This window comes from Hibiscus syriacus, unplaced genomic scaffold, assembly GCF_006381635.1.
Source record: "Hibiscus syriacus cultivar Baekdansim isolate YM2019G1 unplaced genomic scaffold, ASM638163v2 tig00117010_pilon, whole genome shotgun sequence".
NCBI classification, from domain to species: domain Eukaryota; kingdom Viridiplantae; phylum Streptophyta; class Magnoliopsida; order Malvales; family Malvaceae; genus Hibiscus; species Hibiscus syriacus.
In genome coordinates this window covers 281,630-296,609 of record NW_024063522.1, presented here as the reverse complement: position 1 = coordinate 296,609, position 14,980 = coordinate 281,630, and the positions used below count along the sequence as shown (strand labels likewise).

The following is a 14,980-nucleotide window of genomic DNA, read 5'->3' as shown; positions in this document are numbered from 1 at the left end:
TGCACCGTCTTCAGTAAAATGGATATATCGTGAGTTCTCGATATCGGATTGATGCGATTCAAGAACTGTTGGAAATATAAGGGACAGACGGTTTTATCTCCAGAAGACATGTTGACCAAATAAGATCAGGATCCCATTCAAAAAGTCGTCGCAAGTCTGCTGCTGTTCTGATCTTCTTTTCCAAAGCTTGGACGAGTGGATCATTTGGAAGAGTTATTACTTCTTCCTTTGATGTGAGCCTTGTGATGCATATATCATCCTCCCTTTCTTCAAAAAGATTCAACCTCGAATCTGAAACATTAAAGGGAGCAACATTAGAATCGTTTAATGATTCATTCACATTATACTTACCGAATAGATATGCTTTGAATCTTCGAGACTTTGTTCTTCTAATAGGTTCGAGTATAAATATTAGTCCAAAGAAGCATGTATTATGGAATCTGGTGCATGTATCATTCCCCCACTCCTCAAAAGGATTCGTCCTCGAATCTGAAAATCCAAGAGAAAGAGACTTAGATGTGTTGAAAGGAAAACTTGTGAAACATTTACCAGGATCAATGTGATGTGTCTTTATGCGTTTCAGTCGAGGTTTCTTCTTTGTAGGAACTGATTTCTTGTAGTCTTGAAATCCTCTTTTGCATACAAGTCTTGTAATCTGATGTTTTGGTTGAATTTCAACATGGCGCCGGCCACTGTTGGCTTTCTGTATGATTATTTCAGATAATTTCTCCATGGTTTTATTAATGTGTGGCGAGAATGAGTGTTTAAAAACCATGTCAACTGGTTTGTTAAAGTAATCTCTTAAGTCTCCTAAGTGTGGTTCATGAATTAATGATTCCTGGGAGAAGCTTTGTGGACTGTAGAACCTGTTTAGTTGGCAAGGAAACTCATATACAAGATAAAGCTCATTAAAAGCACTTTTAAAAGTATGGGTAGAAATATAAAAAATATCAGAGTTATCGTGATATAAATCTTTGATATGTTCAATTCTCGGAATAGTAGTATGAGTTTGATAGGTAAGAGTATACCTTCGTGGTAGTGTATCGTCTACTGTGTTTTGCTTACCTCGGTATGTTACGCACTTAAAGGAGTTGTGTTTAGTATGGATGACAACTTCACGAGCCTTACCTTGTAAGAAGGAGAAGAAGTATGTTACAATGTCATTAAAATGAGTAATAAAATACTTACCTTTGGACTCTTGTAAATCATGACTCTTCATTGATATAGCATAGTGATTAGGGCTTTCAGGTGGTAACCCGTCAGGAGGGTCACCTAGCACTATTTGACAACTCTTGGCGATAGAAGATGGTGTGGGCCAGTCTCGTGTTGCTTTTACTTCATCATTTACATGGATTCCCTGTGCATGAACTATAAAGCATGTGGAGTTGTTCAAGTCATGTTTCATCATTAAGATGACGTTACGACTAAGGCTTTCATGGATGTAGCCTTTTTGTAACAAATTTAACTCTTTGGTTTCTTCGAGATTGTATGTTTGACGAGGTATGATGGAACCTTGAATTAGATTGGTTTGGTGTTGTTTTCCTTCTTCCAGTGGTAATCCGTCAGGTGGATCACATAATTCTTCTTGAAAATCCTGTAACAAAGATGAAAACACACTAGGCAAATCCTTGTTAATGTTAGAAATCGAAACAATTGATTCTCTAAAGCGAACAAGGATGGAAGGATGTTTGTAAAGAAGGTTCTCTATCAATTCTTTTGTGCTCACACATAGATTTTGAGTCACTCTTTTCTTCTCACAATTAGGTTCACTCACCTCCCATGGGTCATTATTCTTTTGGCTTTTGTAACTAGTGACCTCTTTTTCTTTTGCATCTTTCTCAGCTTTTTCTTTTTTTGCTTTCCCTACCTCCTCACAAATTATCATTTGATCTTTAGGGGCTGGAAGTGTGTCATTCTTTGCTGGTCGTTCTTTCTCCTTGTCAGGTTTGTCATCTCTTGGTTTTTTCAGAGAAGATGGAGCAGAAGATGAGGAAGGATTTGAAGGATTACCTTGGTAAGAGGATGAAGTACCTTGGTAATGTTCTCGGAATCTCCTTTGGATTTGTATTTCGATTGTCATTGCTTTCTTTAGTGTATCTTCAAGGTTTTCATACCCATGGAGGTCAAGAAGATCAGTGATGTTTGAGTTCAAGCCGACGATGAATCTTGACACGGTGACCTCTTCTTTTTCGGTTATGTTAGCCCTATTGAGTAAGGACTGCATCTCCTTGTAGTAGTCTTCAACTGAACTTCTACCTTGTCGAAGTCGGTGTAGTCGTAGTTTAACTTCTCGTGTATAATGTGTCGGTAGGAATCGCTTCCTCATGGTTTGTTTGAGGTCGGTCCAAGAAGTGATTGTTGGAATTTGGAAATTCTGGATCTTTTTCCTTGTTTGCATCCACCAAGTTCGAGCATATCCTTCGAATTGCATGGTGATGAGGGGAACTTGTTTAGCTTGGGGGTAGTCATGGTATGCGAATATGAGATCAACTTTTCCTTCCCAATCGATGTACCTATCCGGATCGTTGTCTCCTTTGAAAGACGGGATCATGAACTTTGGTTTTGCAAAGAGTTCGGGTGCTTGGAAACGTGGTTGTTCTCGCCTGGGTACCAAAAGTTTAGCATTGTTTAGTCTTGGATTCTGGTTTGATAGATCCAATTGTGGTTCTTGTCGTTCTCTCACGGTATTGGTAAGTTTATCAAATCTTTCAACTTGAGTCGTGAGTCGTGCAAGTGCGGCTAAGATAGTCGTAAGTGTCTTAATGTTATTGTCACACATCCTGAAATCATAACACTCGAAAGAAAATTTTAAAGTAAAATAAAAATAAAAAGAAAGAAAATTCAACAAAGCAAGAAACCTCACAAGTCACTCCAAGAAAGTAACACAACGAGAGGCAAGTAAGCCGATCTTGTACTCTTTAAAACTCACTTTACCAAGTAGTCTTTCACAGTTCGTATCGGAGTTTAATTACTAGCAAAGGCGATAAGAAAAACCTAAAAGCTCTAAGAGGCCAAACAAAGGTTAGACTCCAAGAGAACGAGAATGCAAAGAAGGAAGAAGTATGAAAACTCTTTAGTCCTACTAACAGAAGGAAGATAATGTGTTAGATAATGCAAAAGAACAATAACAGGAAAAAACAAAAGAACCTAAAGCACTAAGAGTCAAAGAAAAAAAAGGACCAAACCAGAAAACCTAGAAAACGCTGGATCAACTTAAACAACGTTTTTGAGGGGGTTACTGGTATCCAAAAATTCTGGAAAAATTCTTGAATGTCTTTCGATGCGTCAAGAAACCACCTGTAAAATTTCAGAACCAAATACCTTCAGTAGTATCCAGTAGACTCTGTTGAACGGTGAGTCCTCAAACAATCTGTTTTTCTTGATCGCTTTGTTCGAAGTTGTTCTTGATCTCCAAAAATTATGATTTTTTGTGTGAATGATATCCACTATATGGAGTTTCAATCTGGACATTTTCAGCACAAAATTCCTCCTGTAGAATTTTCAAGAAATTCGACAATATTCTAGACCGAATCTGCCGATAAAACTTGAATGATGTATTTGAAGGCTCTAATAAACTCTGATTGAAGTGAATTTTGGACTAGAGATTACACTTAAGATGAGTATGATATATGAAGAAAATCAGACCTAAATACCTTCGTTTGCAATTTTTTTTTTGAAATTTTGGCTTTTTTGTTTTTTTTGTTTTTAGCCTCTTTTTTTTGTTTTTTTGAAAAAAAAAACAAACTAACAAGAAGGATTTGAATCTAAATTAAAATTAAATAGAAATAACCTGAAACGATGAATCTTCTCTGAACTAGCTCTGTTGGGGTACTTTGACGGTTTTGTGTGCAAGAACAAGTAAGATTGCTTGCTTCTTTCCAAAAGTCAGCCCAAATCTGATACCAATTGATAGGGAAGCGGTGGCGGGTTAATGAACGTTGCTCTTATTAAAGAATCAAACCTAGAAAGCTCTAGACTCGATGAAGAACAATGATGAATGAATAGAGAAGGTGGCGGTAATAGCTAGGGTTCTTTTAGGGTTTCTTTGAGGTGCTGAAAACAATATAAGAAACAATATTAGAACAAGATAAACAATAGATAAAGAAATTGAAAATAAAATAAGATAACCAAGAAATCAAAAGATCTCCCTTATGAAGGTGAACGGTAAAGATGATGATGGTGAGGATGGATTTGTGGAAAATAGATGGATAAGTGTCCTATCGAGCCCTCCTAGTCGCAATGAAAAGGCAAACACGATAATGTGGCTCTAACCAACCCTCCTAGTCGCGATGAAAAGGCAAATTGGAGTGTGAAGATTAATTTCCCTCACAAGAACTTGAAAGAACTCAAGGAGAAGAAGCTTCGAAGGCACAAGGCAATCAACACTTGCAAAAATGAACTCTCGTTGTATTATTAATCAAAGAAATCTTCAATTACAAAGTTGAATGAAGCCTCCTTTATATAGGGGTTGAGTTCTAATGGCCTTAGATAACTAATGAATAAAATAATAATAAACTAAACATGTCTTAACTCTAATTCCTAATAAAATAATAATAACTAAAGATAATATTTTAACCCAACCTTAATTCCTAATAAAATAATAAATCTAATCCTAAAAGGTACTGCATCATCCTATATTAAGTTATATTACAAATAATCAATAAAAATATTGAAAATTCGTAATATTTACAAAATCCCGTATAAGATTTTCTGCATGCACCGTCTTCAGTAAAATGGATATATCTTGAGTTCCCGATATCGCATTGATACGATTCAAGAACCGTTGGAAAGATAAGAGACAGACGGTTTTATCTCCAGAAGACATGTTGACCAAATAAGATCAGGATCCCATTCAAAAAGTCGTCGCAAGTCTGCTGCTGTTCTGATCTTCTTTTCCAAAGCTTGGACGAGTGGATCATTTGGAAGAGTTATTACTTCTTCCTTTGATGTGAGCCTTGTGATGCATGTATCATCATCTTCTCTGTTTTGGACCATCAGATTGAATTTGGATATACAATTTACGTTCGTTGATAGTTTGTTCAAGTCATTTGACACTGATTTGTGCTTTTATCGGTGATCTTCCAATAACTTGATTTCCTTATGTGGTTCGTTCATCGATGTAATCAATTATGTTCGTATCAACCTTTTGTTCGAGTTTATTTGGTAAGGTTTTTTAACATTTTCCTTGTAATGGACCTTGTGTGATATTTAAGTAACTAGTTTATTGTATTATTGATTGTATAACAATATTTATGTTATGTGTTTAGTTTATGGTTATGGTTGTAAATCTTCATTATAATTTGAATATTTTTTATTTTTTTTAATAAAACTAAAAACTTCTTTAGAATAAACAAGATGAACAACCTTAACAGTTAAAACATTCCACCAATATATTTAATAACGAGAGTGGGAGAAAATACTGGACTAAAAATAAATGATAATTTAGGTGAAAATCTTTTATTCATTTCTAAAAAATTAAATGATATAATAAAAGAAAACAAAACTATATGATATACAGATTGTATCTTTAGAGTTTTCTATGCACTGACATGTTTGCATGTTGTATGAGTATTTGTTTTAAGCCAAAGTAAAACAAGCCGAGGTTGTGGGCTCAACCAAAGCAGGGAGCAAGTATTTTCTGCCATTAACACCGTTTGCATTGTAGCTAGCTCCGGTGTTCCGGTCCACTAGAAGGTCTCCGGAATAGCCCGGATAAGCTCCTTTACCATATATCCCAGGGCAGGCAGAAGCAGCCTCCAGTGGCGCCTCTTTCGGGCCCTGATAATAACCATTTCCAAACGGATTCGTGGCAGTCCCGGCCAAGAAGCTAGCTAGATTGATCACCATTCCATCGAGACCCACATCGTTGTTCGGTGCGACCAAAGGTGGGAACTGCGGTCCGTGGGTGGGACGGTGGAATGGCCAAGCGCATTGACCTGGGCACTGCGTGTCCGAGTTGCCGACCCAGATGTAAGTAAACTTATAACCCTGGCTTGAACCAGAACCCAAACCTGAACCATGGGTTCCGCACCTCGAACAGAACCCTTCGACGGCAACGTCAGCCGATGTCAAGACGACGTTAATAGCATTCTTCTGAGGACCTTTTGATGCTAATTGCAGGATTTGCTGATTATTTAATGACTTTCCGAAGGAGTATTTCTCATCAGAGATTTCTGTACCCAATGAAAGGACAAGGGGATGATATTTCTTGGTGAGATGATAGTATTTTTCAATGGATTTCCACCATTTGCCCACCGAGGGTTGAGGAGGGTTGGAAGATGAAAGGGAAACGATGAAATCAGATATGATGGCACGTTGAAAAGGCTTGAATTTGCCGTACCAAATGATATTAACGGAGATTTTGCCGGATAAAAGAGGGCCATCGTGGTATTGGAATGGCATAGGCTGCCCGGACGACGTGGTAAGCGTCCTTGTGGCGGACCTTGCCTCTGTATTGAAAAGAATCAAAGAGAGAAAGAAAAGGAGGAAGAAAACAACGTTGAAAGTTTCAAAAGAAGCCATGATCCAATGTATCGAACGATGAAATGATTTGTGGGGTTGGGGATGAAGAGAACGAAAAGGAGGAAAATGTATTTATAGGGGTGAAAATTATAATTAATGTGTGGTGGGCAGTATAAGAAATGTATTCAGAGGTTCTTATTTGCCTCCCTCGGGTAGTCCAGGGTAAAGTTCAGAACGTCATAGTATTTTATCATATTAAAAAAATAAAAAATATTTAATATATAATTTGTGTAAATTTTAGTTTATGTAAGTTTGTCTATTTTAGAGTTTGCATTTTTATTCCTCCTTCCAGTATTCTCTCTACATACATGGTAGAATGTCCTCCTTTCATTCCTCCTTTCGCAGATATTTCTGTGGGTTTGTTCAGAGAGGTGAAACTGAGCTATATATGACTGGACCTCTGTATAGTGTTATAACTTATACTCCGACCACACATGGGATTGTTCCAATAATCTTGGATGTCTCATCTCCACTTGATTATGCAGTTGTTGATGAGAACGTTAAATGTCGTCCACAGTTGCCAACTACATATAGATCTTCTGAAAACGAGAAGCGAACTCCTTACAAGAGCTATAAATGAGACGAGACATATCGCGAGTTATTTGAGATTGACTCGGTCAAGGCTAGATAAATATTCGGATCGAATGGACTTGACTCGAACTCGAGCTCAACTCGAAAAACTCGTGAACAGCTCGAAAATATAATATATTAAGATTTTATTTTTTTAAAATAAAATATTAATAATATTAACATTTATGTGTTGATTTTTTTTAAAAAAAAATACAATAAGACTTTCCTGTATTTAATGTTCAAGTTCGAGTTTGAGGATTTAATCTTGTTAAGTTTAAGATTTTTTTTTTCATTTCGAGTCTTTTCGAGCTACTCACGAGCTTCAGTTCAAGATTTTGCGTTCGAGTCGAGCTTAAAAATTTTAAGCTCGCGAGTTTTCGAGTCTAGTCGAACTCCATTTCAGAGTTTTCGAGTCGAGTCGAGCTTAGCAATACTCGAACTCGACTCGACTCGACTCGACTCGTTTACACTCCTATCCCTTACAAAAAATGGGGAGTCCAAGGGAAGTACAGAGGACTAAAATAATAAAATGCCACAAATGCACCATGACTTTCAATTTGCAAGACGATTTTATATGCCACCTGTTATCATCTCACAAAGGATCAGCAATGAGTTCGGCACATGGTACCTTAACTAATGTGGAGGTGAGAAACAAAAATGGAAAATACGAGTGCCAGTTTTGTCATGAACTATTTGAAGAAAGGATTTGCTACAGTAGCCATCTTGTGATCCACATAGAAAACAATATGAAGAAAGTTGAAGGTTCTGCTGGAGAGCAAAACATCATTCAGCCATTAAATTCCGCTCGCAACAACGAAATAGGACCCGGTATTCGCTGCAGTGAATCTAATGAAAATCCTCTGGTTCAAACATTTACTGATGACAATCATGAATGCAATTTATTGTCTCATGATGAACAGGATAAGGTTAATAGCAATGAAAGAGTGTTAGGTGAGAAAAATTGTGATAAACAAAGTAAATTCTATTCTGCAGCTGATAATAAAGGAGATGTCAATGCTGCTGCTGCTGATCTTAATGTTTCTTTGGGTTCTGAAAATGTCTTGTTTACTGCTGACAAAGAAGGGATTTCCCAACCTTCATGTAAAATAGATGTTGGATTTCCCATTCCAGTGGAGGAGAAGAAGAGAGAGTGTGCTTCAGGCACCAGTTTCCTTCCTCCAAATTCTAAGGGAAATATGTTTACTGAAGAAAATATTGAGGATAGACATTTTCCTAGCTTTTTGAAAGGGATGGAAGCTGATTTGAAGGATAAAGCTACAAGGGATGATCGAAAAACTGGTTGTGCTGATACTAGCATAAGGTTGGATTCCAAGCAGGAAAATTATAGTGAAGGTTATCCACTCATTTCTTCCGGCAACAAAAAAAGAGTCAATTTCGTAGATCATTTGAAAGGGGCTTCTGTGACAATAGATTCTGCTCATGAAAGAGGTTCTGGATGTGGTTTAACTTCGTCCAAAGAAGACCAAACATGTGTCATCAACAATAATTCGATTCTAGTCTCTGGTACATTAGATGATCCGGCATCTATTATGGTCAATGAGTCTGCAAATATTGGCCCTACTGTTTCTTTCCAAAGCCGTATCCCTTCAAAGAAACCCTCACAAGATAAAAGTGAAACTGTCTTGCTTGCTTCACATGGAAGGGAGCAAATATTTCCTTTTGACAATAATGCATTTAAGGTCTTTAGCCGGACAGTAGAGATGTCCGAACTTGATGAAGGCCAAAATTCTAGAGGATTAATTCAAGGTGCGAACAGGCATGACAGTGGTGTGGGTGCAAACAAAAGCATGAAAAGACAAAAGATAGTCAATTTGGTCCATCTTCATATAAGAAAACATCTACCTGCACCCCAGATTATAAACAGGATAAAGGATCTTAGAGCATTCTCTATCAACAATATGCTAATCAGCAAAACAGTAACTATGAAAATAGTATGAACAAAGTTTCTCTCTTTACAATAGAGGAGCCCAAACACAAAGGGGGAAGCTTTTTTTTTGGAAATGCTTATTCTAGACCAGGACCATTTGCTTTGACAGGCAGCATGCAGGGAAGTTGTTCCCCTCATTTTTCTGGAAGTAGGGAGAAAATTGCAGGTAAAAATAATGTACCTGGTATTAGCAGTGGTGCTGTTCATGAACCAAAGCAAAATAAAGATCCTTTTGGGAATTTCTTTGGCCTATCGAGTGGTGAACAAACACATGTTGCAAATAATTTGAACATGGTTCATGCAGGCACAGCTCATAATGGGTCTAGGTTACTGGGTTTTAAAAATGCAAGGACTAATGAAATAATGATCGGCTATTCCAATCATGCCCGGCCTATTGAGGATTCCATGACTGGGCTCACATGGAAAAGTAATGAAGGAAATGTTCTGCTGAGTGGTTTGGCTGATACCTCAACTCAGCTGTTGCCATCATCTGGTTATTACCCTGCATATGACTGGATGTCACATAAGGTACAGATTTGATCTCTCATTCTCTCCTATAAGTTGTACTATAACGCAAAAAAGCATGAAACTGTTATTTTTCTCAGAAAAAAGTATGATATAGGTGTCAAGTGTTGTATGTTATGTTTATTTCTAGTTCTTTTCAAGATGTGGTTATTAAATTTTAAGTTTTTAACTTAATGGTATTAAAGGTTACGGCTGATCGCAGATGTTCTCAGTACAAGTAAATAATTTATTTTTGCCCACTAGGTGCAGCTTTTCAAAAAATTAGTGCTAGTTTCATTAAAGAATTTTGACAGTGCTATATTCTTGTAATTGATAGGGTGAAAGTGAAATGTTTGACATTAGTGGAAAGTGCAGCAGTGCATCAGCTTTTGATGGTCTGCAATCAGATAGCATAGAACATATGGAATATAATTTTCTGACTGCTCAATCAAGTTCTTGTTCAGGAAATTCCAAGGTATCATTAAATGATTGAGAGGCTGTACTGAAAGTAAACAAATGCTTAAAATGAATTAGTTGTAGTTTGCTTAACCAAATTTGACTGAATATTTTTGTAATGGACAGGGTGGAAGTGAAATGTTCAACACTAGAGGGAAGTGCAGCAATGAACCAGGTTTTGGAGGGCTGCGATCTGAAAACTTAGAACATATGGAATATAGTTTTATGACTGCTCAACCGAGTCCTCGTTCAGTAAACTCCAAGGTACCATCATACAATTCAGAGATGGCATTAAAGTTTGATTCCTGTGTTTAGCATGGAAAGGATGTTTTGCCACCGTTGCCTAAAATAGCTGGCAGACATCAGGTTACCTTGTGTCCTTGGTGTGGAAATGAGTTTTATAACGAGGCTGTTGACATCGGGGCATTGAAAAAAAGAGCTAGAACATCTAAAGAGAACACCCATGTATGTATAAACCATTTTTTATTTACCATTTTTTATTGGTTATATTTCATGTTAAAGTTTGAGTTTAATGCAGTAAAAATGTTTCGTAAGAGTTATGTTTTTCATGCAGTATAAATATAAGGCAGGTGATTTGTTATCAGAATATGCCACTAAATCACTAAAGTTCAAATAGTGTTCTGACATAGACAAAACGACATCGTCTTGACGTGAATATTGATGATTAAGACGACGTCATTTTAGACACTAAATATTAGAGGTGTATCAATCTTGTTAGTAAACTTTTAAATAGTTCAATTTTTGCTATTTTAGTTTTTCGGTAGCAGTCGACAGTCAATCATCGTCCATCATCAATCATCTTTCACAACAAAATTGATATCAAAATGTCCGTATTTCACTCCTCTTTCTTCGCATAGTTTAAATTTTTCTTTAAATCACTCGAAATTTAATTGGAAAAAAATGTGAGTATCCAAATTTTTGGGTACTCTATTTTAGTGGACCGAGACATAAGTTGAATTTTTATTATACGAAAATTTCATATATTCAACCTTTCAAATATTAAAAAAATAGAAATACTCATATGAACACCCCTAATATTAAGATACTTATTATTTCGTAACCTTGACAATGAAAACTTAATTCTATAATACAGAACTGCCCTCGCCTACTGCCTCAATGGATTATTGAATAACAATTAATAACCTTAAATTAATGTAGGAACTTATTTGATATACTGGTAATAAAGTGTTTTTTATCTCCACAAATGACATTAACGTGTTGTATGTGTCATTCGTCAATATTCAGACATGTGATATTAAATTAAGATGATTTATAAAAATAAAATTTTACCCACTGATCACGTAATAATCCAACAAATATTTAAATAATAAAAAATGATTTATTAAATTCAGCAATAAAATGTATGCTTTAAATATTTCAAATAATACGTGAAGATTAAAATAAAATCCGATTTAAAAAATTAATCTAAAGCTATTACTCTGTTTTTGACCCGTAAATAAGGAAAGCAGATGAGAAAACGAAAGAACAAGTTTACTTGGCTGCTACATTTTAGGGCCGGCCTCACTCTACCAACCTAACGTTGCATTACTTGCGGAAAATGTCAATTTCTCCCTACCATACGACATTAATAAAATGCCGAAAAATTGATGGATATTGTGATAGCGAACTCAAATTTGAATTTTGAAAAATTCATTTGATCAGAAGATTTTGTTCTTAACTTTTTTAAATTATTTTATTTATTCGTGTGATACATATATTATAGGGAAATTTTAACATTAATGAATATTATTAACGATAAATATCATTAATTTAATTTATAAAAAAATAAAATTTTAAAGGTTCAATGTATAATTATAAATTAGTTAAAAATTTAAAGGTAAATTATCTAAAATAAAGGGTAAATTATACCATTGATCATCTAACTATTGTCCCTTTTCATTTTGACTACCATTTTAAAATTATGTTAATAAGATCAATCAATTGTTTAAATACATTTAATAAAGACACTTCTCGTTAATATTTAAAAAAAAATTTGATCTAACATTTAAAATATTTGGTATAATTACACATTTGGTTATTGTTACTTATATATTTTATCAATTTGGTACATTTTAAATAAATTAAAATAAACTCAACCCTCAAATCAAATGGTCTCATGTGTCATCGGCGCCAAGTGTAATGACATGTGTCACCATCCGTTTGGATGATCAAATTTATTTCAATTGATTTTAAAATTAATATTTGGTATAATTTATTTTAATTTATGTAATAAGTTAATATAAGAATAAAATATATTTTTTAAATTAAGATAAAGATTAAAATATATTTTTAAGTTAAAATAAGAATAAAATATATTTTTAGGGTAAGACAAGAATAAAATATATTTAAATTAATATAAAAATAAAATATATTTTTAATGTTAAGATATAAAATTAATTTGATATGTGAATTTAAATTAAGATATATGAAATATTCAGAATTTAAGTTTACACTAATATACAACATAAATAATATATGTAATCAAATTTAAATTAATTAACTATTTTGGCTCAATGATTGAGCCTTACTTCTTCAATTGAGGAACCCATGTTTAATTCCCTGGGTATCATTTAAGTGCCCAAAATTTTATTTCCTCTTGAGGGTGACACGTGTCACCCTCTGATTGGTAAAAAATATATATTAAGTTAAAATAAATTTAATCATCAAATTGGATGGTGACACATATCATTACACTTGGTACCAGTGACAAATGATACCATTTGATTTGAGGGTTAAATTTATTTTAATTTATTAAAATTAGGACCAAATTGATAGAATATATAAGTAACAATGATCAAATGTGATTATATCAAATATTTTAACTTCCACATCATCTTCTCCGTTAAATATTAACGGCAAGTGGCTTAATTGAATGTATTTAAATAGTTGAGTGAGTCGATTGACAAATTTAAAAAATGGTGATCAAAATGAAAAGGCAATAGTTAGGTGGTCAAAGGTATATTTTGAATAATTTTTTTTAACTAAATTATAATTATATGTTGAGTCTTTTAAAATTTTAAAATTTTATAAATTAAATTAAGGTATAATGCAAACAAATACCCCTAACGTTTGACATTATATGCATTTGTGCCCAAATCGTTTTTTTGGAGCAGTTGTACCCATAACGTTTAAATCTGATTCAAAAGTCACCCCCGTTGGATGAAAACCGTCAGTCAACTGACGGTCAACGGCTCCAGCTTACTAAGCAAGCACAGTGGACAATGATGATGACGTGGCGTGTCCACGTCACAAATATATGCTGACGTGGAATTGATACGTCAACAATATTTTTGTTTAAAAATTTAATTTCAATTAGAATTTTGCACCAATAAGACAGTGACATTGTCACTCTCCCATTGGTGCGTATTGGCAAGAACAAAAAAAAAAATACTCTTATTTGCATGGAAGAGGATTCAAACCTAGGGAAAAGGCATGAAATGTGATGGCCCTTGCCACCAGGCCAAATATTACTTTGTTATTTTAAGTAACAAAATCTTATTTAACCCATAATAAATATTCAGTTTAATTAAACAAAATAAAATACGTGTTTCAAATATCTTATAGGCATCTTCAAACTGATTTTTCCCCTAAACCCAAGCTGTACTCTTGTTCCTCAGTAGAAGAATATCAATTTGTCTAGATCGTCCCTGTCCATCAAGAACATCGACATCCTAATTAATATGGTATGCATTGCCCCCGAAATGCTGAAGAAATAAAAAAATGGCTCCCGAAAGCCAAATCCTAGGATTGTGTAGCACGATTTCGCCGCTGAATATCTTTCTAGCAGTGAACACGAACTAGATCAGTAAAAACCCGAGGATGATGTCGGTTTGAGTTTTCGAACGATGGATGGGACCCACGGTGAGTTTAGTTTTAGACTCGATGAAATCGACGAGTGATTCAGTGAATCGAGTGAAACCGGCCTGTTGCATTCATTCTGAGTCGTCTTTCAGTGATTTGGCGGTGGGGCCAACGAGGTGGAGGTTGGGAAGGGAATTGACGTCGAGGAGGTTGAAAGAAGATTTGGATTCGCGGAACTCGGTGTCGCAGAAGAAGAGCTTGGGGCTGGCCGAGTTGTGGTTGGCAATGACGGAAAAGGCGACGATGGTAAACTCTTGGCTGAGATCGCAGAGGCTAAGGTCGGATTTATCGTGGAGTTGAATGGCGTCGAAGAAGATGAGCATAGAGTAAGGGGCTGGGGTTCCGGCGACGTTAAAAATTTGAAGACAGATTGATCGTCCAAATGGATGACCCCCGATTTCGATTAGGATTGAAAGGCGAAGAGGTGGTCGATCAGGCGTGATTTTGATTCAGCTTTTGAAATTACAAGGGAGAGTGAAACGACGATGAATGATGATAGTATGAAGAAATTTTCCATCAATCTGTTGTAGCATCAAAAGCGTGTTCACTTTCATGCATTCACTTGTTCAATTTTGCTTACTTATAGGGTATTGGTAACAGGTATAGAGCCCTAGCTCTTGCAGTTTAGTTTTGAAAAAGTCCTAATATTAATTTTGATATCTTGTGTGTTTAATCAATTTCTTTTATATATTTAGTTCACAATTTTGTTAATTTAATTGAAAAATATTTAATTTAAACCAAATAATATGATTACTTACTTCCATTGAAAATCTTTTGTTTGTTATTTTAAGAATTTCTTGTATAAAATAGCTTCAAATTATGAGTTAGGTTCTAAATTGATGTTGGTTTAAATTAGGGATGATAATATGACAGGATGAAATAAAGCATGATTTTAATTTTATTTGTTTCTATTATCACAAAAATTAATTTGATTCGAATTCAAAAAAATACTTGATATTAAAATCTTATGGAAAATTTCACTATAGGTCAATCTTTAAATTTTATTTTATTAATATATTTTTATTAAAATAAAAATGCTTATTATTCAACTTAAAATTAAAATAAATTTTAATTTAAAATTATTATAATTCTAGTACT

General features: G+C 34.7%; 2 protein-coding genes and 1 pseudogene across 2 annotated transcripts; 1 reads left to right on the top strand and 2 right to left on the bottom strand.

Moving 5' to 3' along the window:
- Window positions 1-5,552: 5,552 nt before the first annotated feature.
- On the bottom strand, window positions 5,553-6,522 carry LOC120195196 (protein PHOSPHATE-INDUCED 1-like). The gene has a single exon (XM_039197279.1). The coding sequence runs from the start codon at window positions 6,520-6,522 to the stop codon at window positions 5,578-5,580; it is 945 nt and encodes a 314-aa protein (XP_039053210.1). The 3' UTR covers window positions 5,553-5,577.
- A 1,115-nt stretch (window positions 6,523-7,637) lies between these two features.
- On the top strand, window positions 7,638-10,420 carry LOC120195211. The gene is made up of 4 exons (XM_039197286.1): window positions 7,638-8,859; window positions 9,150-9,568; window positions 9,882-10,019; window positions 10,127-10,420. Exons 1-4 carry the CDS (start codon window positions 7,638-7,640, stop codon window positions 10,313-10,315), a joined length of 1,968 nt encoding a protein of 655 aa, XP_039053217.1. The 3' UTR covers window positions 10,316-10,420.
- A 3,127-nt stretch (window positions 10,421-13,547) lies between these two features.
- LOC120195210 lies at window positions 13,548-14,399 on the bottom strand (annotated as a pseudogene).
- Between the last annotated feature and the right edge of the window lie 581 nt (window positions 14,400-14,980).

Excerpts from the sequence above, each read along its gene's own strand:
- LOC120195196 (XM_039197279.1), bottom strand. The coding sequence starts at position 6,522 with ATGGCTTCTTTTGAAACTTTCAACGTTGTTTTCTTCCTCCTTTTCTTT.
- LOC120195211 (XM_039197286.1), top strand. The coding sequence starts at position 7,638 with ATGACTTTCAATTTGCAAGACGATTTTATATGCCACCTGTTATCATCT. Across the intron at positions 8,860-9,149 it reads TTCTAGAGGATTAATTCAAG|GCAGCATGCAGGGAAGTTGT; the intron begins GTGCGAACAGGC and ends TTGCTTTGACAG. Across the intron at positions 10,020-10,126 it reads CTTGTTCAGGAAATTCCAAG|GGTGGAAGTGAAATGTTCAA; the intron begins GTATCATTAAAT and ends TGTAATGGACAG.